General features: G+C 36.5%; 2 protein-coding genes across 3 annotated transcripts in view; both read left to right on the top strand.

Annotated features, from left to right (window-relative positions):
- The window catches only part of smg5 (SMG5 nonsense mediated mRNA decay factor), a 37,133-nt gene extending 29,209 nt beyond the window's left edge, over positions 1-7,924 (top strand). Inside the window, exons 20-22 of the mRNA XM_022668751.2 lie at positions 1,404-1,478; positions 2,855-2,993; positions 6,664-7,924. Coding sequence (XP_022524472.2) covers positions 1,404-1,478; positions 2,855-2,993; positions 6,664-6,747 — 298 coding nt within the window. The 3' untranslated portion in view covers positions 6,748-7,924. The remainder of the gene's footprint in view (positions 1-1,403; positions 1,479-2,854; positions 2,994-6,663) is intronic.
- Positions 7,925-14,510: 6,586 nt separating this feature from the next.
- Positions 14,511-20,112, top strand: part of paqr6 (progestin and adipoQ receptor family member VI) — a 75,877-nt gene continuing 70,275 nt past the window's right edge. Inside the window, exon 1 of one of the 2 annotated variants that reach the window (XM_049464860.1) lies at positions 14,511-14,591. Coding sequence is in view for 1 of the 2 variants with exons in the window: in XM_022668706.2 (XP_022524427.2) it covers positions 17,980-18,001 (22 nt within the window). In the remaining variant the exon portion in view is untranslated. Of the gene's footprint in view, positions 14,592-17,825; positions 18,002-20,112 lie in introns of those variants that run through there. The other variant, XM_022668706.2, reaches the window with a different exon arrangement.

Consider the following 20,112-nt stretch of genomic DNA (forward strand, 5'->3'; position numbering starts at 1 on the left):
CACTAATTATGGATATATTAAGGTCCTGTTCTTGGTTTATTTATTCCTGAATTAGACCTTTCTTGTTGTTTAATTTACTGTACATTATGCTGTTGGTGCACAATTATAGGCATTATGTGTGAACTGCATGATTTGTAATAATGCACAACAAACACAGTGTTAAGACTCTGTAATGCAAATAATTAAGTAATTAGTATTGAGTAATTAAGTAAATATACTTGATTACTTATAAACTACTGCTAATTACACACTAGCTCCAGGTCTATTGTTTTGTGTGAGTTAATTTGACTTTAATAAATCACTAATAGATCAAGATCAGAGCTTCTGCTTAACAATAAATAAATTCAAAAGGAGTCAACATGTATTTAATTAGTCAATTTGCTTCAATGTTTTAGCATCTATTTATGGTGCTTTAGCTGCTAAAACAAGCCGAACAATTACATAATGCTCAGTATGTCAGTGTTTGGTTAAGGATTAAATAACATCTGCTCTGCTTGTGTGCTGTGTAATGGACAATTCAGATGCTATAATTTTTATGCATCAGTCATAAATGGCTACGGTAAGCATTACTGAGGTAATGTTTTGTATTGTTTTGTGTGTTAAGCTCGTTAAGAGTAAATCTTAGTTATGTGAAATATAAATCGGTTACAAATGTTTAGTTGATTCTTTATCGAATGAGTTGTCAATAAAATTTTGCCTTCTGAAATATTTTTGGTTTGGCATTCATGTGAAATACCAAAATACAGTCTTTCTTAACTGATTTTACTTTTTACGTATATACTTGCCGGTGCATCTCAAAAAATTAGAGAGTATAATGACTTTAGACTTGATAAAACACAGTGGATCAACACCAGCAGATGACATGTCTCTCCAAACCATCACTGATTGGTGGAAACTTCACACTAGACCTCAAGCAGTTTGGACTGTGTGTCTCTCCACTCTTCCTCCAGACTGTTTTCTAAATGAAATGTAAAATTTACTGATGATCAGTGATGGTTTGGAGAGACATGTCATCTGCTGGTGTTGCTCCACTGTGTTTTCCTGGGAAATCTTACAGCACTTCATGCCTCCCTCTGCTAACCATTTTTACGGCGATGTGGATTTCATTTTCCAGCAGGATTTGGCACACTGCCCACACTGCCAAAAGTACCAGTTGGTCTTATATAATATTCTAATTTTCTGAGACACTGACTTTTGGGTTTTTATTGGGTGAAAGCCATAATCAACAAAAAAATAAATAAACACTTAAAATGGATCACTCTGTGTGTAATACATATGTATAATATGTAACGTTACCAGTATAATTCTGTTATCATCATGCTTCCTATATATTTTCTCCCTGTATAAAAGCTTTTTACAGTAATCACCTCTGACGATCTTTTTCTATCCTGTCTTTGCTACAGATATATCCGCTGCCAGAAAGAGTCCGGGAGGAGCTTTGAGAGGGACAAGCTGAAAAGACAGGACATTGAAGCCTGGTAAGCTTAAATCACGCAGGGTTTATTTACCCTATTATGCAACATTTTATAGTGCATGCATCAAACACAACACAGTGGAATTTGTGCTCCTGCTTTGGCATATATTTATTTTATCCTCTATATTTTTATAGTCACTGTGGTGCTAGTCATGCAAGTTTTTTGGTTCCCCCAAACAAGATGAGGTTTTCTGTCACAGTGTTGATGCTTATGACAACAGAGCTCTGTATGATTAGCCGGATTTAAACCAACAGTACATAGAATAGAACTGCTGTAACTGAAAAAATATGCAGTAACACATCAGTCACATTAGACCATTTTTTTTGGGACTTGGACGCGTAAGTATGAATCTTCTTTTTTTTTTTTTTTTTTTTTTTTTTTTTAATAAAAATCAGAGTAATAGGAGTGTGACGAGATCTCGTGGCATGAGATCTCGTGAAATTAAACCGTGACGATATTTCTCGTCAAGCTTAAACCTCTCAGGACAAAAAAAAAAAAAATTTAGTATGGACTTTTTAGGAGGGATCTGGCAACCCAGTAGCGATAGTAGCGAGTGCAGAGGCTGAGCAGTGAGAGCAGCTCTCAGCAGCAGAGGAAAATTCGGGCATTTTTATAGAAGATGCTTCTGCTACTTTTAAGTTGTGTGTCTGGCTGAATTTTGGCTCCAGTGGAAACAATAAACGGTAACAGAGTGACCAACAAGACACAAAACATATATAAATACTGTAAGTAAATCCTACACGTGACTGTTTCATAGACAGCTGTACTAATCCCATAGCTCTGTACTGAATTAAAAAATATTCTGTCTATGTTTGCACTTCAGGCATAGTCTTAATATGACTGGTTATGGTTATGCATAGTTAAATTACAAGATATTTAGGAGAAAAAAAAAGAAGAAACCATAGTCTTAATATGACTGGTTATGGTTTGCACTTATTGTTTGCACTATATAAGACCTAGAAAAGTTTTATTTTTATTTTATTCTTATTCTTATTCCTATTTCTTATAGAATTAATGTGTGAGAGAAACCAGTCTGTTAATTGTGTTATATGATTTTGTTAAATAAAACTCTACTTTTCAAGCCATTTTTCATTTTTGACGTTTTCTTAAATCTCGTTCTCGTGAACCCAATATCGTGTCTTGTTTCGTGATATTAGTGTCTCGTCACACCCCTACAGAGTAATGATAATGATGTAATGATGGATTTCAGAATGCAGAAAAAATAAGGTCCTTTGTTTATTTTTTTTTTATTTAGTTTTATTTTTTTTAATATAGTACATTATTCTCTTTAAATTTTCCATCAAATCCATCAATGTTTCCAATTCAGGGACTTTTTGTTTTAGAATGTTTATAAAAATCTGGTTTCCATGTGTTTGCAGGCATCTCTACAAGATGGTGGACAGTTGCCGTCAGCTGACGGGCTCCCAGAGCAGCGGCGATGAAGACACAGCTGGCATGGTGACCATCCTGACCGGACACGCAGTCGCAGAACTGACTGAACGATCAGCTCCCATGAAGGTGTGTAGAATAAAAGGAGAATCCAGAACAGCTCTGGTTCTTTTCCTCCTGCTGCTGCGGTCGTTTAGCAGTGTGGTGCCAGGGCTGTGCGTGCCCATGCTAAATAGGGTGGCATGTGCAGCTGTCTGAAAGAACGCTCGCTAGCCGTCTGTCTACCTGCCTATTTTTAGAGGCTCTCGAGGGTCTACTCGTAATTAGCGGTGTAGTCGACACCCTTAAGCTGAGGCCCAGGACTAGAACAGGATATCTGGAGATAGAGCTAGGCTTAGACCAGGCTGCATGAGTCAGCAGCATGCAGCATTTTGTCCTGAAGCTCTTTCTTGAAGCTCCAGAGCATGATAAGTAGATGGGTTAAAATGCTGTAATAATATTTTGTTAATCTTCCTTTACCATGCATTAGGGCTGCACAATCTATCTATCTATCGCATGCGCAATAGTCACATCACAGGAAGTGCAATGTCACTTAAGTCATTTAAATCAAACATGTAGTGTTGCAATAGTTTATTTCTTCACACAAGAAGTAGATACACAGCATTGTCTCTGTGTCTGTGTAAGTGGCAGGCTGCTGCTGCCTGTGTGAGTAGGGTGGGGGGTGGTGTGGGGCTGTTGATGGCTGTTCAACTCTGTGCAGCACAGTTTTGTGCAGATATTTCAGGTTACAGCTGAATTCACGCTTTTAATCGCAGAAAAACGCTATTATTTATCTTTATCTTTTAAAAAGCCATTTAAATGCCTAAATTGTTGCTGTCTTCCTCTAATTTTGAGTGCTCGTCGCTGACTCAGCTCTTGATTGGTCAGGACGTGAGACAGTGCGTGGGTGGGGGCGGGGCTGGTGACTTCATGGGCCCTGCACTGTTTAATATTGCGATATATATATAGTTGCAAAAAGAACATTTGCAATGTAACATTTTCCAATATTGTGCAGCATACCATGCATGTTAATATAGTTTTAAAGTTACATTTCAAGAAAATAGTTTTGGTTTATAAATACTAAATACCCCTGTTCTTAATTTATTTGTTAAGTGAACACACACACTCACCAATGAACCCACACACAGTGGTCAGTGAGCGCATGCCTGGAGTGGTGGGCAGCCTTTGCAAAAAAGAGTAAGGATTTTGCTCTAGAGCTCAACAGTGGCAGATTGGCCATCAAACCCTGGTTCCTGTGGTGCAGTGGATAACACCACCGCCTGCCTGTGAGCTACCATGTAGAAGACTGAGGTTCAATTCCACGTCTGGGAGACTATGCTGTGCTGTACCAATAAGAGTACGAACTAAGCTCTAGTTGTGGGTTTACATTTACATTCACTGCATTTAGCTGCCACTCTTATCCAGAGCTACTTGCAAGATAATTCCTATTATAGAGGTGGGTCAATATAGTGTTAGGAGTCCTTGGGCTAGACTCCTAACACTCTTAACGTATTTGCTGACCTTGATATTTTGCCCAGTATGATTTTCTGAGCAAAGAGAGCCCGTAAACTTGAATGAGCTGGTATGTAAATATAGTTTAAAACATAACAAAAACAGTATTTTATTTTATTTATTGTTTTGTTTTGTTCATTTGGGATATTTAAATTAATTATGTTCCCAATTCCAATGTCTGAATATTCTTAACTAGCAAAAGTAAAAAAAAAAAGACTAGCAGAGAAATCATAGTGGATAAAGAAGCTTTACAGAAACACCAAAAACCAATCAAATGTTCACATTCAGGTTCTTTTTTGCCTTAAAATAGGAAGTATTGAAATCAAACAATAAAATCACTAAATAATGAATTGCAATAAAATTACTAAATTATATTAAATGTTTTATTCCAATAAATTCATGCATGCATAAAGTGAAATGAATTTGACCTTCCCATTATAAGAGCTCGCACTCACAGAGAGGTGTTCTATGCACTCTGCTATGCAGTGCATTCCTGCACGACACGCTGACCTGCGACGGCTATAAAACAGTGTACGGGTAGAGAGTAGTGCTTTATAGCAGTGGATTAAATTATCCTTTATTACTACGGCTGTCATTGTCGTAGTGATTTAAGAGATCAGACCTGTAAAGAGTAGGACCTGGAGCCTATGTAATGTTTGGAAAAGAGAAGTTTTGCTCTTCTAATGCTTCTGTTCTTTAAATTTTACCTGTTTCACTTTGTTGAAGTTGCAGCATTTTTATTATAGAGCATATTCATTTATTCCTTACACCACAGTTCTATTAAATTATTATTCTTTATTCTCACAATGAGATTTTTGAATTATTAAATTTTGTATTAATTGTTTTAGCTTTTCAGATAAAAAAACAACATTATGTTAAAAGATAAAAACATTCATAACAGAGAGAGAACAATAGAGGTGAAAATAAATAGCAAGATAAGATGAGGGCTTCAGGTGTGCTGTCAAACCTAATTGATTTAATCGATAGAATTACGCTTTTATGATGATTTTTATATGTGAATATAAATGAATCAAATGCATGACTTCTTTCTCATTGTATATGTTAAAATAACCGATATCCTTATTTTTGGTGGTTGGTGATTAAATTATATTATATAGAGCTTAATACTGCTGACTAAATAGAAACCTTTTGACAATATCTATTAACCTGGCTGCATTAGCAATATTAAGTTAATATCTCCACTTTGAGCTCCCACAGCTTAAAGAACACGCAGCGTCCTTCTCGGAGTACAATCAGTCCCTATTTGTCAAATAAGGCCTCAACAGTCATGCTACCATTATAAGATTAAATATTATTATGTTCCATGTATCCATGTATCTCTAAAATGTTAAGGAATTATTAATACGTTGTCTTTACACAATAATTACTTTATCAGCTAATTGTACAATACATTAACATAAGCGTTATCATTTTTGCTGTTCTTGATATTGTCCCGTATGATTTTCTGAGCAAATTAATTACGAATTATGTTTTTTGTTCTTTAAACACAAGATGTAATTATATTATGTCATTATAATATATGTAGTGTAATTATATCATTATATTAGTGGCCTATAGTGACAATAATATAATTTAATATTATTTTTTATTTGAGTGGATACAATATAATTCCAGTATCCAGTAAGTGAATTAATATACAAGTCTTAGGAAAAGGCTTGGGGAAAGAAAATCTAAAGTATGTAATGCAATCTGTAGTGAACATCAGTCAGTGACAGATGCTGTAAGTCATCTATATTATATCTATATTTAAATATTGGAAATACGGGATTTAAAATCAAAATGTAATTAAAACTATTAAGAGACATATATACTAAGAGTGTGCAGATATGTCCTCAAGGCTAAATGTGCTAAAATATAAAACACATTCTGGTTTACCACTTTTTATTTACAGTTCAGTGTGAAATTTACAATATATAAAAAATATATATAATTAGAAAGAAAACACACTAAATGAGAAGAGGTGTGTCCAAACCTTTCACTGGTGCTGTGTGTGTATGTGTGTTTATATATATATATATATATATATATATATATATATATATATATATATATATATATATATATATATATATATATATACACATATATATATATATATATATATATATATATATATATATATATATATATATATATATATATGTATATATATATGTATATATATATGTGTGTGTGTATGTAAAGTAAAATCCATTCTCCTGGATTAACATCTCTGCTCTCGTTTCAGTCAGCCATCCAGGCGGTGGTGTCCGCAGGCATGGAGCTGAAGAACATCGTTGATTTCTACCGGCAGTGGAAGGAAATGGGCTGAAAGAGGCAGAGGGGCAGGGGACCAGCCCGGCGCTCAGCTGATCACACATTCACTCCCTCTCTCTTTCTGTCTCTCTCTCTCTCCCATTCTATTGCTCTGTCTGTTTCTGCATCTCCAGGATTATTAAATAAATCTAAATACTCGAGGATGGAGAGATGGAAAGATTGAGGCTACATAAGTGTTTGGAGAAAGGAAAGGTCAGAGGCAAGGGGGGCTTAAACGTGAAAGCAGTGGCTCCTCAACCCCAACACGGGAGGTAGACTCCTGAAGGGCTGGAGTGAGGTAGGGAGATGCAACACCGGTGTTTTAGTACACCCTGGTGTATACCGACGAGATGAGTTAAAAAAACGTACATAATGTGTTGAGAAACACACATAAGTAACACATGCATTTACACACACACACACACACAGAAGACAAACCAACAAGTATAAATATATAGAGCAAGGTTTTGACTTTTGATTTCCTCCTTTTCCTGTGTTCCCATTGAGAGGGAGTTGTGTCTAACTGGTAGGGTGGCAGGAAGGACGAGGCAGTAAACCACAGGGCAAGAGAACTCATCCCTGACCCGAAGAGGGAGGCCGTTGTTTAATCGGTCTAGTGCAAAATTCACAGGGATTCTTGACGCCTAGGTCCACGAAGGATTCAGATCATTGGATGTACATTTTTTTTTTGGATGGATGGATGGTTTTCTTTCCTTTGTGGCTGCTTATGTTTTTTTTTTTTTTTGCCGTGTTCTTTTTGTGACTAATGTATTGTGTTCATCTGTTATTTTTGAAAAAGGATGGATATGTAAGGCAGATGGCAGGTTTTATTTGATTTTATTTTTGTATGTCATACTGTATTATTGCTTTTGTATGCTGTGCTGATCTCACCGGAACGACCTCGGCCTCGTAGAAGCCCGGAAGAGGGTTCCGCTCATTCTCCATCTCATACTTTTCATTAGCTGTTATTGAAAGGCGGGGTTCGGGGCGAGGCATCTGTCCTTGATCGCGACTCCAGCCTTTATCGCTAACATACGTGTGTAAAGGTAGTTTTATTCGAGTCTAAAACTCATGAACCCCATTTACCATCACTACCCATAGTAGTTGTTCCATACTGCACAGTGCGAAGGAAACCAATTTACGTGTGAGGCCATGCATTAAACAATAAAAAAAAGAAATGAAAGATCATGGAACCAGTTGTGCATTCTCCTTTTTTTCCCCTTTGATTATTATATTGATGTTAAGGTTTCTTGTGTTGCTAAATAGAAGTTTCCTTAATGCAGAAAACATTGCAAAATTGGAATCCTTAAGTTGAAGCATAAATGGAGTTATGAAATAGCTAAAATTTGGGAAAAGGCTACGCCCATTCATTACCATACATCCTATAAAACCCTCCTCTTCCTTCACCTTCTTGTGACTAAATTCACACAACAGCTTCTCCTTCCAGGCAAGGGGAGGGGTGGTCCGGCTTCATTCTCAATCATACAAAGCCACCCAGAACTCCAGCCCAAGTTTCTCGAGTTCCTCTTCCTTGTCCAAGTCTTTCTAGAGTGTGGTCTGCATGCCAAAAAACAGATATAGTGAGATACATCACATATAAAGACAACAATGTACTAAATAAAGTAAGAATACAGCTCCTATATGATTTGGAATTATGTAAACCATAATAGTGTAAAGTACATTTTTACAGTCAAAAATATAACTGAATCCAGTTTGGTCTGTAAATACTGAACCACGAGACCCATGCAACAGCATATCTATTAATCATACAGTATCAAAATAAGCTAATAGAAATTAACAGGACTGGTCTAAATCATAAGTTACAATTCCAAAGAAATTAGTAGCACAAAATACTTTCAAACTAAAAGGTATTATTACTAGCTGTATTTTTTTTTTTTTTTGCCTTTTTTTGCAGATTCATACAAAGATCCATCCTTATCTGATTTGTGAATTTAAAAAAAAACTAACCTGAACATTATTACACACAGAAAATGAAAATCTGTCTTACTTGCCCCAGTTTTTCTTTTTAAACAAAACTTGGATGCTTTAATTGCATCAGTGCACTTTTGCTATTGTCTGTGTAATTGTAGGTGATGGATAAAAAATAAAGTAAAACAAAACAATAAAAGATATTATATGGCACTATAAATTCGTTAAGGGTGTGTATGCATTCATTTGAGATTTTTCCAGCAAACATCAACTAAAATTGGGGACAAAACAGTAGATTTTGAATTGATTTTAAAATATTACATTTCCCAGACTTTCCCGTCTCTAAAAACTAGTCTAGCCTCTTTTTTAAGCCTACCAGTCTCACATTATCAAGTCTAAGTAGGTCTCTCTGTCCCTTTGCCTAAACACTATTCCAGTCTCCTGCCCGCAACAGTTCTGGGCCCCCTGCCTGGATCTCATCATGACGCTGGCTCTTGTGCCACCCAGTCAAAGGATGGTCAGTCACTGCCCTACTTTTGGGGGCAAATTACTCGCATCCCTGTGCCCAGATGAACCCTGCGGCTTCAGCAGAATGGACAAAGGGCTGGGGGAGAAAGTGTCACCAGAGCAGAAAATGTACCCTGACTAATCTCTTGTGTTTGTGTCATCAGATGCATGTCTAATAGAAAGAAACTGAGATGCAAATCACGGTAGATATTAAGCTGTTGTGGGTCAATGAATTGATTAATTCCATTGGTGTTGTCGTTTCTGGTTGTAGGTTTGACTGGGCCTGGATCAGAAAGTGTTTTATTCAGGGGTATCAGAAGCATTTTAAGGTGGGGAGTAGGACACACGCGGGGAGTCTGGGGGTCCTCCTCCAAATATTTTTAATGAATTTGATGCCATGTCCTGCATCCTTAATTCAATGTCTACTTTAGAGATAGATTCAACAAGATCCCAACTAGTCCAAGAATACCCTGTTGTTGAGTAAAATAAATAAGGCAAATCTTTCTCCTGATATTTCATTGTTTATTTAAACCTTATTTTATGTGGACTATGGTTAATTATTATAACAAAAGAATAATGTTTTAGCTTATTAAAGCTGGACATTGTTAAATGGCAATGGGGCTGACGGGACCTCCTCCAGTTTCCAGCAGCCTGCACTACCTGTGCACTGACTGCACTGTCCATACACTTCACCTACATTTGGTGAGTTGTTGTAGGCAACCGTGAAAACCATGAGTGGATCTTCAGTATTATGTGTATTATCCTTTTAATCAAGTGGAAGTGGAACAATAGGAACATCACATACATAGAGGCTTCATAATCTATTAAAAAAACATTGAAAATGTATTTATAAAGCAGTATTTGAACATTTATGAACAGCTTAGGTCATTACTTGCAACATGACATAAGATTTAGGATGAAATAAATGAGCTTGTATTCATGTATGAGTGTTATTTATTATAAATTAGACTTAACAAATATGATTGATGAGAGGCAAAAACAGTTATTTAAGGCAAGAAAGAACCTTTCCAATACATAACATGAATGTCTTATGAACAGAAAATGTCACCATTTTAGTTTGTGAGCCTAAAAATCATTTTCATGTTGCAAATATTGACATTAGGTTTATAAATACATTATTTAATGCTTATGTAGGAAGCCTTTAAATACAGTTGTAACCCAAATCTTAATTCTTTGGGTGCGGCAGATTAGGACAGAAAATATCAATGTAGAAACCTATTGTGTAAAATAAACTGACATTTTGTATTGTTCAGTAGAGTAATGTGTATATTGTGGATGTTTGAGTATACTCAACTTTTATTGATACTATATACATTATACTCAAAATTAGTTACAATTAGTAATAATTACGCACCACAAGCCTTTATACATTAATTTGTTCAGCAAAATGCAATTTAATGTACTATATAGGAAAAACCATCTACATGACTTGGCAATAAGCTTTTATAACTTTTCTCAAATCCTGCACTGATGGTAATTCGCCTCTCTCTCTTTCCGAGATAAGGCACTTGGCAGTCTCATTATAATGGTGCTTTCTAAAGCCAGAATGGCATGTAGTGGAAAATGCAGGATGAGAGTTTCCTGAACCCACTACTCTGCTATTTTGGACACTACAGGGAGAGCATTACTAATGGACCGGTAATTGCCCAGGCCTGTAGGGCCTGTAGATTAAAAAGACAGGTGTAATTACTGCAGGCTGAAGCATTCCTTCTCTAATTTACCCATTAATGACTTTGTTATTTAGGCAATAAATAGCTCCCAACTTTTTAAAAACAGTTCTATAAAAATCCTTAAATAGAGACATTTTCTTTCAGTTTCTTAATTATATTAATTGAATTGTGTGATGTGTGTGGCATGTTCCTCCTGTGTTTCGTACAGGTTCTCCAGTTTGCTCTTATTCAACGTGTTTTCTTTCTTTTTATCATTATTTACATTGTAAATTGTAAAATAAACCTTGTCGTTGATGAGCCACCACTGCCCCAATAATATATGTATTAGGGTTGGGCGATATTGTAAAAAAAAAAATAATAATAATCTTGATATTCTACAAACATATAAGCAATTCTCAATTCAAACATCCTCCTTATAATTCAGTTTAGGAAAAGTGTAAAATCTGAAAACCGCTTCCTCATAAAAGAGATCTTTAACAGGTTTCTGGCAGAAGCACATGTCTATCTACTGAGGTTCAGTCTGAGAGCTTCTACAACCCCTGGCAAAAAGTATGGAATCACCAGTCTTGGATGAGCACTCCTTCAGACATTTCATTCTGTAAAACAAACTCTGATCAAAAACATGATACAATAATAAGGTCATTCCAAAGTGCAACTTGTTGGCTTTCAGGAACACTCAAAGAAATGAAGAAAAAACATTGTGGAAGTCAGTGAATGTTACTTTTATTGACCAACCACAGGGAAAAAAATATGGAATCACTCAATTCTGAGGAAAAAAGTATGGAATCACTCAAATTGAAGGTAGAAAATAAGGACACACCCAGTCAATTTCCTTTCCCTAAATGGACACCTGCCTCAGATTAGATCTGCTCGTTAGTCTGCAGTTAAAAGCACCTGCAGTCATGACACCTTGGAGGGCTGCTGGACGAATTAGAATGGCAAGAACCATGGCTCCAACAAGAGAAATGTCTCTTGAAACAAAAGAGAGGATTGTGAAACTTCTTGAAGAAGGTAACTCTTCACGCATGGTTGCTAAAGATGTGGGCTGTTCACAGTCAGCTGTATCCAAGATATGGACCAAATACAAACAGCATGGAATGGTTGTTAAAGCCAAGCGTACTGGTAGACCGAGAAAGACATCAAAGCGTCAAGACAAGCAACTTAAGGCCATTTGTCTTGAAAACCGAAAAAGTACAACTAAACAGATGAAGCATAAATGGGAAGAAGCTGGAGCCAATGTATGTGACCGAACCGTAAGAAATCGCCTGAAGGAAATGGGATTTCAACACAGGAAAGCTAAAAGAAAACCATCATTGACACCTAAACATAAAAGAACAAGACTGCAGTGGGCTAAGGAGAGGCAATCATGGACTGTGGATGACTGGATGAAAGTTATCTTCAGTGATGAGTCAAGAATCTGCATTGGACAAGGTGATGATGCTGGAACTTTTGTTTGGTGCCGTTCCAGTGAGATTTATGAAGAGGCCTGCCTGAAGAAAACAACCAAATTTCCACAGTCCTTGATGATATGGGGCTGCATGTCAGGCAAAGGCACTGGGGAGATGACTGTGGTTAATTCTTCTATCAATGCACAAGTTTACATTGACATTTTGGACAGTTTTCTCATCCCTTCAATTGAACAGATGTTTGGAGATAATGAAATAATTTTCCAAGATGACACTGCATCGTGCCATAGGGCAAAAACAGTGAAGGCATTCCTTGGAGAAAGACACATTCAGTCGATGTCATGGCCTGCAAATAGTCCAGATCTCAACCCAATTGAAAACCTGTGGTGGAAATTGAAAAAAATGGTCCACAAGAAGGCTCCGACCTGCAAAGCTGATCTGGCAACTGCTATCAAAGAGAGTTGGCACCAAATTGATGCAGAATACTGTTTGTCACTCATCAAGTCCATGCCTCAGAGACTGAAAGCCGTTATAAAAGCCAAAGGTGGTGCAACTAAATACTAGTGATGTATTTTGAATCATCTTTTGTTTATCTGTTTTTCATGATTCCATACTTTTTTCCTCAGAATTGAGTGATTCCATATTTTTTTCCCTGTGGTTGGTCAATAAAAGTAACATTCACTGACTTCCACAATGTTTTTTCTTCATTTCTTTGAGTGTTCCTGAAAGCCAACAAGTTGCACTTTGGAATGACCTTATTTTTGTATCATGTTTTTGATCAGAGTTTGTTTTACAGAATGAAATGTCTGAAGGAGTGCTCATCCAAGACTGGTGATTCCATACTTTTTGCCAGGGGTTGTATATGTAAAGATGTAAAGAGCTCCATTATGCCATTTTGGAAATTGCATTAAAACAGTAATTCAGTTATCTCAAAAAAATTAATATCATTAAAAAGTTACTTTATTTCAGTAGTTCAGATCAAACTCATATATTATATAGATGTATTACACACCAAGTGATCTATATTAAGTGTTTATTTATTTTATTGTTGATGATTATGGCTTACCCAAAAATCTTTGTCTCAGAAAATTGTAATATTATATTAGACCAATTGGTACTTTTGGGGGTGTGGGCAGTGTGCCAAGTCCTGCTGGAAAATGAAATCAGCATCTCCATAAAACACTGCACTGACTTGATAATAAAACACAGTGGATCAACACCAGCAGATGACATGTCTCTCCAAACCATCACTGATTGGTGGAAACTTCACACTAGACCTCAAGCAGCTTGGACTGTGTGTCTCTCCACTCTTCCTCCAGACTCTGCTCCCTTGATTTACAAACTAAATGTAAAATTTACTGATGATCAGTGATGCTTTTATATATGTATATACAGCTCTGGAAAAAAGAGACCCTTTACAAAATTGTGAGTCTCTTTGATTTTACCTAATTGAAAACCTCTGGATTATAATCAAGAGGAAGATGGATGATCACAAGCCATCAAACCAAACTGGACTGCTTGCATTTTTGCCCCAGCAGTGGCATAAAGTTATCCAAAAGCAGTGTGTAAGACTGGTGGAGGAGAACATGCCAAGATGCATTGAACTGTGATTAAAAAACAGGATTATTCCACCGAATATTGATTTCTGAACTTGTTGAGGTCTGAAAGCTCTGATCTATTTTGTTTTTCAGCCATTTCTCATTTTCATCTTTAAATGACAATATTTTTATTTGGATTTTGGGAGAGATGTTGTCTGTAGTTTATAGAATAAAACAACAATGGTCCTTTTACTCAAACAGATACCTATACATAGCAAAATCAGATAAACTGATTCAGAAACTGAAGTTGTCTCTTCATTTTTTCCAGAGTTGTATGTATAATACTTCTGTTCTAAACTAATTTAAAGTAAGTCTGAGTTTAGTGTAATATCCCTGTAGGAACTCCTGCAGTGTTACTGTAGGTCATGTTCCTGGGGGTAGTGGAGTTGCCTGGCTGAACCCAGAGGTTTTCCTCAGCTTTGTTCTGTCAATGTCTCCTGATGGTGGAAAACAAAGCTTCTTTCTTGTGTCTGTCCAATGGGAAAAGTGTGTGTGGAGCCTGGGGGAGGAGGGAGGGCTCGAGCTGCACTGTTTTTATTTCTTTCCCCTGGAATGCTGCAAATGGGCTGCTGCTGCTGCTGCTACTGCTGGGGTTAGCTTAGCCATGCAGCTTTAGCTTTAACTTTAACACAGCTTAACTTTAATAAAACCACACCACCTTCAAACTGGACACTCCAGCTACAAAACTGGGAGGCACAAATGATCTCATAGACTGTGTAAAGTCTAAAGGTTTGGGCTGTTTTTATCTTATTTGTATCTGTTTCTGTGTTACTCTGTGTGAGTTACTGTCAGTTAGGTACTCTGTAGAGAAGGAGTGAAAGTGACAGTGTGTGAAATGTGTGGGATTTGTGAGAGAAATGAGAGTTTAACAGACTTTAATCCTCTTCAGACAGACTCAGGAAACTCTCAGGGTGTGTTAGCTTTCTGTGAGAGTCTGTATGGTTTAATAAACACCGCCAAAACCCCTCAGTGCTGAAGGAACACCTACTGGAGTCAGTTAACTCTTACTGTGATCATCCACAGTGGCTATATTAGCCTGTTACATTATCTCAGTACTGCTTAAGTATTTTTTGTAGGTGATAGCTAATCATTTTACATTTATTTACAATAATATGAGAGGAATTGTATTTTTCTCACTTTATTTTAATCATTTCTGTTTATATTTTTAAATTAATTCAAGTTATTTTTAAACTGTTAAACTATTAGAGTTCATATTCTTCAGCTGTTTTGGCCTTTAATTCTAATCTTGACTATCTAAATAAAAAAATAGTGGCACATCTTAAAAAAAAAAAAAAGAATTTTATAGATTTTCACCACAAAATTGTTTGCTTAAACTGAATTTTAGATCAACTTTACATTAAATTCGACCAATATTTAAGACTCCTGATTTTCCTGTAACATTTTATACAAAATAAAAAAAATAATAAATTTAACCCTATCCGGACTGTATTAGTATTTTCAGAGGAACGTCTGTGAAAAAATATTTCACACTTCTACTCAGTGATAAAACCCTTGAATCCGGACTAAAATTTAAAAAACAGGAGAACCAGTGAGGTTTTTTTTTTTTTTGTTTGTTTGTTTTTTTTTTAGCTCCTCCATTTCCACTTGCTGTTGTGTTTACGTGGATCTCTGTGGAAATGCTAGCTCAAAGAGTAATTATGGTGCATGGCAGTGGACAAATAGCTATTTTATTAAACGCGAGGAGACGAAACTTAGACATGTGAATCCGGACGGGACTAAAATTACCGTAGGAGCACGGAGTTGAGAGAAAAACTGTAGGTAATTCAGCCTGTAATTTTCTCAGAGCACGTCTGAAAAAAAAAAACACATCCATGGTCGTTCTGGATGGGAATAAAATCACAGAGGACCCCATCAAAAAGAAAATTACCCCAGAACCCCCTGAGAAAATAATCCCATCCGTATACGGCTTTTGACATTTCTCACTGTTTTCAACATGTTTCCCTACAGAGGGATTACTAAAATATTGCAATTAATTTGTATGTTTTTTTAAGATGTAAAAGTGCATCCTTTTTCATTTTTAATCTTGCAGTGTAATGTATTGATTGAATAAACAACATAAAAAAAACACTTCAGTGCTGAAGGAACACCTACAAACGTGCCCAAGGCGCTTCACGATGCTCATTGCTATCTTACACCCCACCAAAACATGTCCAGTTCGCTACATCGTCAAGATAGCAATCCACTAAAGTCAGAGCACATCTGGCTCTTAAAGGACATGGCAAGCAACATGCTGATAGGTTTATTTTACCAAATCCTACCCATGATTATTTAAGAGAATTATTCTTTTTGCCTTTTGCGCAATTTAAGCAGTGCAAGGTGTACTTTTCCCATTGTTCCGCTAGCAAAGACACACAGACACGACCTAAATCAAGCTGCACGGTGCATGGTTGACAGCTCGCATATAGATCACTGAATTAGGACCCTCAGTGTGATGAATTAGAGTTAAAATCTATAGGTTGGCTAGGTATGTTAGTGTTAACTATAACTCAGTATTACTTGAGTGTTTTTAAGAGATAGTACTTTTACATTCATTTATAATATTTCTAAAAGGATTCTTCTGTTCTTTTTATCTCAGTTCAATTTAGTCATTAAATACACTTTAGAATTAATTATTTTTGTATTATGGCCCATTCACTGTTAAAATGACAAGTTCCTCAAGGAACTTTTGGAGGGTGTACCAACTATGGAAGAACCCCTTAAGGTCCTTTAAGGAACCATCAGGAAATATTTTTCTTCTAAAACCCTTTCATGGAGGTCATTTAAAGCACATTAAATAGTTTATCCACAGTTTTAAATTGAAGAACTAAAAGTTACTCAAGGAACTTTTACTTTTAACAGTGTTTAACAGAATCATTTGACTCATCAGTCAACATACTTGTTATCATTAAATTGATTTAGTTATTTAAACCACTGAAACAAGAGTTGCCATTTTTCAATAATTCTGCACCTTAACTTCATGTTCCAACATCAGACTAGTTTTACGGATTATCAAACATCAGTCTGCTTAACATTTTATCATTGTCTTTCACATGTTTCCTGCCAGAGGAAGTGATATCACTGGATGCAGGTCTTTTATTCGTTAGTGGTGCTTCTTACTCTCATGCAGCAGCTTGAGGATTGGACTGGATTGAGTTGGAGTAGCTTTGGTTTATCCTAACAGTAAACAAAGATGATTTCTGATACAATCAATTGATTACAAAATCTAAAATCTACTTTTTCTTGTTCTTTGTTAAATACAATAGGTCTTGAATAGGTCTGAGTTGTCTATGTATGGTGCACATGAAACAGTTTCTCAGCCTCCCTTGTCTGCAGTAGCTAGTAAAAGAAACCCTCAGAAATACGAGTTGATCAGAGAGATGTAAAATTTCTACATCAACCAGTGACTACATGGCCTTGCCCACCTCGGCTCAGGACCGCCCACAGGCAGAACTGAAGCCGACATTGTCTCGTTAGTTAAGGAGGAGCTTACAGCTTCTGTTTAATGTAATTACAGCTTTTGTTTACAGCAGCTAGTTAATGTTAGCTGTCCTGTGTAGGTAGTAACTAATAGGTTTAAATCGGACCTCCGGTTGATTTTTGCTGGTCGTGTTTTCCAAGACCTTAAATATACACTAGAGAAGTAGTGTACTAGTGTAGTTGTTTAAGTAAAAACTAGTTGGGACAGTAAGAGGGGGCCTCTTTGAAGTATAAGAAGAGAGCCCCCTCCTCTTTCTTCTTTTCTCTTTACAGAGTAAATATAGGACTCCATGGTGTGGATCATTTCTGCATTTGTTGAATCTGCTGCAGTCTGGCTCGAGTTACAGCTGTTGCTCCACTGAGTAGAGAAAGTTATGGATGGAGTTAACAGAAGCCACGGCTCTTCCTGCAGCACTTACTCTAACCCGCGGGGCGGGATCAGGGAGGGGAAGGGTTTTGGCACGGACTCACAGCCATAGGGGCTTTGGGCTGGATATATGGCCGTAGGGCTGCTGCCCCTAAGCCTCGCTCAGCCCTGCTCAGCCTTTCAGCACAAAATCAGCCCCCTGTGCACCACTGCTCCCCCCAACTGAGGGCTCACTTTTATCCCGCCTACTGTAACTGCTTTTCACCAGAAGACATGAAGAAAAGTCCACAGCACTGTACGTATAAGGGTTTTGTTGTTGGTTTGTTGGGTGGTTTATGGAGACCCTTGCCTTTTGGGTGTGTTTTAACTGAATTTTGCCTGTAAAAGAAAAGCGTTAAGGGTTTTAAATGTGTTCATTTATCATATTCTGTCTTATTTTAATGTATGCATGCACTTTTCATTGGCTGTTTCTCTTTGAGTTGATGTGCTGAGAACTTTAGTTTAAGAAGTTGGTCTAAGTTGGTGTTACACTGCGCTGCACTGCTGCTTTTCTGCTAAACTCCAGCCTCTAACTCTTATACATTACAAGCATTTTTTTTGCAAGTTGCTTGTAGTTCTAGAAGCAAATATCCTGTCACTGAGCTCCAGTACAGTAGATTAACTGGTTCAATGTGCTGTTTAGGAATGCAGAGTTTTCCTTGAGTGGAATTCCTCAGCTACATTGTGTTATTAAGTCATGCCTGACTTAATGCAGTAAGGCTGAAAGAACTGGATGTTCCAGAATTGTATTTTTTTATTATGAAGGTCAATACAGATAAAAAAAAATAGTACAGTGCTTTAAATGAGTGCTCAGACAGGTATCAGTTATTTTATTTTATTTTTTTTTATATTTGGGATAGCATAGCATTGTGTAAGTTGCCACATAAAGTGTTAACTTGGGCTTACCTTGGGCTTGGGAACTCTCACGCCTGTATAAGTTTTGAGGTGTTATCTTGTGAGTGAGGTTGATGAGAGATAAGAGATAAGATAAACCTTATATTAATGCAGCAGCAAAAAAAGAGGACAGAACCGAAGTACCAGAAATTATTCAACAGTATAAGAAAAAAAAAGATCAATTTCTGAATCCGTTCCTCTGATTTTGCTATTTCTAGGTTTATGTTTGAATAAAATGATTTTTTTTTTATTCTATAAACTACAGACAACATTTATCCCAAAATTCCAAATAAAAATATTGTCATTTAGAGCATTTATTTGCTGAAAATGAGAAATGGCTGAAATAACAAAAAAGATGCAGAACTTTCAGCACGCAAATAATGCAAAGAAAACAAGTTCAGATTCAGTTCAGTTTTAAGAGTTCAGAAATCAATATTTAGTGGAATAACCCTGTTTTTTAATCTCAGTTGTCATGCATCTTGCCATGTTCTCCTCCACCAGTCTTACACACTGCTTTTGGATAACTTTATGCCTTTACTCCTGGTGCAAAAATTCAAGCAGTTCAGTTTGGTTTGATGGCTTGTGATCATCCACCTTCCTCTTGATTATATTCCAGAGGTTTTCAATTTGGTAAAATCAAAAACTTATCAACTGTCTTTTTTTCCCAGAGCTGTATGTACATTAGATACAAGAAAACATTACTAAAAAACGAAAACCCTAAAAAAAAGCTAAGATTAAAGGAAGTCTGGAGGGTCCGGAACACTGGCCCACCTGCTCATGGCAAGGCAATATAATTGATTAATTGGAACAAGGTCTGATAGTGTGTGCTGAATGAATAAGGCATTTTATTTCTGAAGTTCCAAATTATTGTCATTTAACATTCCTCCATCCACAGTGTCACGTGTGCACTGGGAATGTCATAGTAGGCATTATCACCTGCAGTGGACAGTGCAGTGGGTAGTAATGATGACGGTGGCTTATGGAAAGAGATGTCCATGCAAACTAACAAGTGACTCTGGCAGAAATCTCATCCACATTCAAAACAGGAGATCACACACACACACATATATCTCACAGATAAGTGCAGCATTATTTAGCTTGCATGGGAGATGGCAAAAGTCATGAGATACAATACTACTTTCTATCCAATGATATTTGGCATGTCCGTGTATATATCCCATCCAATGCATCAGTAGGAGAACTGTGGGTCTATATTAATATCCAGTATTAATTACATTCTTATGTGCTGATTTTGATATATACACATTACAGATACAGTAAACTGAATAAAGGGCAGAAAACTACACAAAGTAAACAGTGTACTCTTTGAGTGTTAAGTAAATACGTCATCAATATCAGATTAAAATATTGATAAAATCTAAATATTAATCTGATGCCAATATTTTTTTGTATTCTGATACAGAATGTAAAGGCTATTGTGCTGACTAATATCAAACACCATTGTGTTGCCAA

Source organism: Astyanax mexicanus, chromosome 1 (genome assembly GCF_023375975.1).
Source record: "Astyanax mexicanus isolate ESR-SI-001 chromosome 1, AstMex3_surface, whole genome shotgun sequence".
In the NCBI taxonomy this organism is placed as follows: domain Eukaryota; kingdom Metazoa; phylum Chordata; class Actinopteri; order Characiformes; family Acestrorhamphidae; genus Astyanax; species Astyanax mexicanus.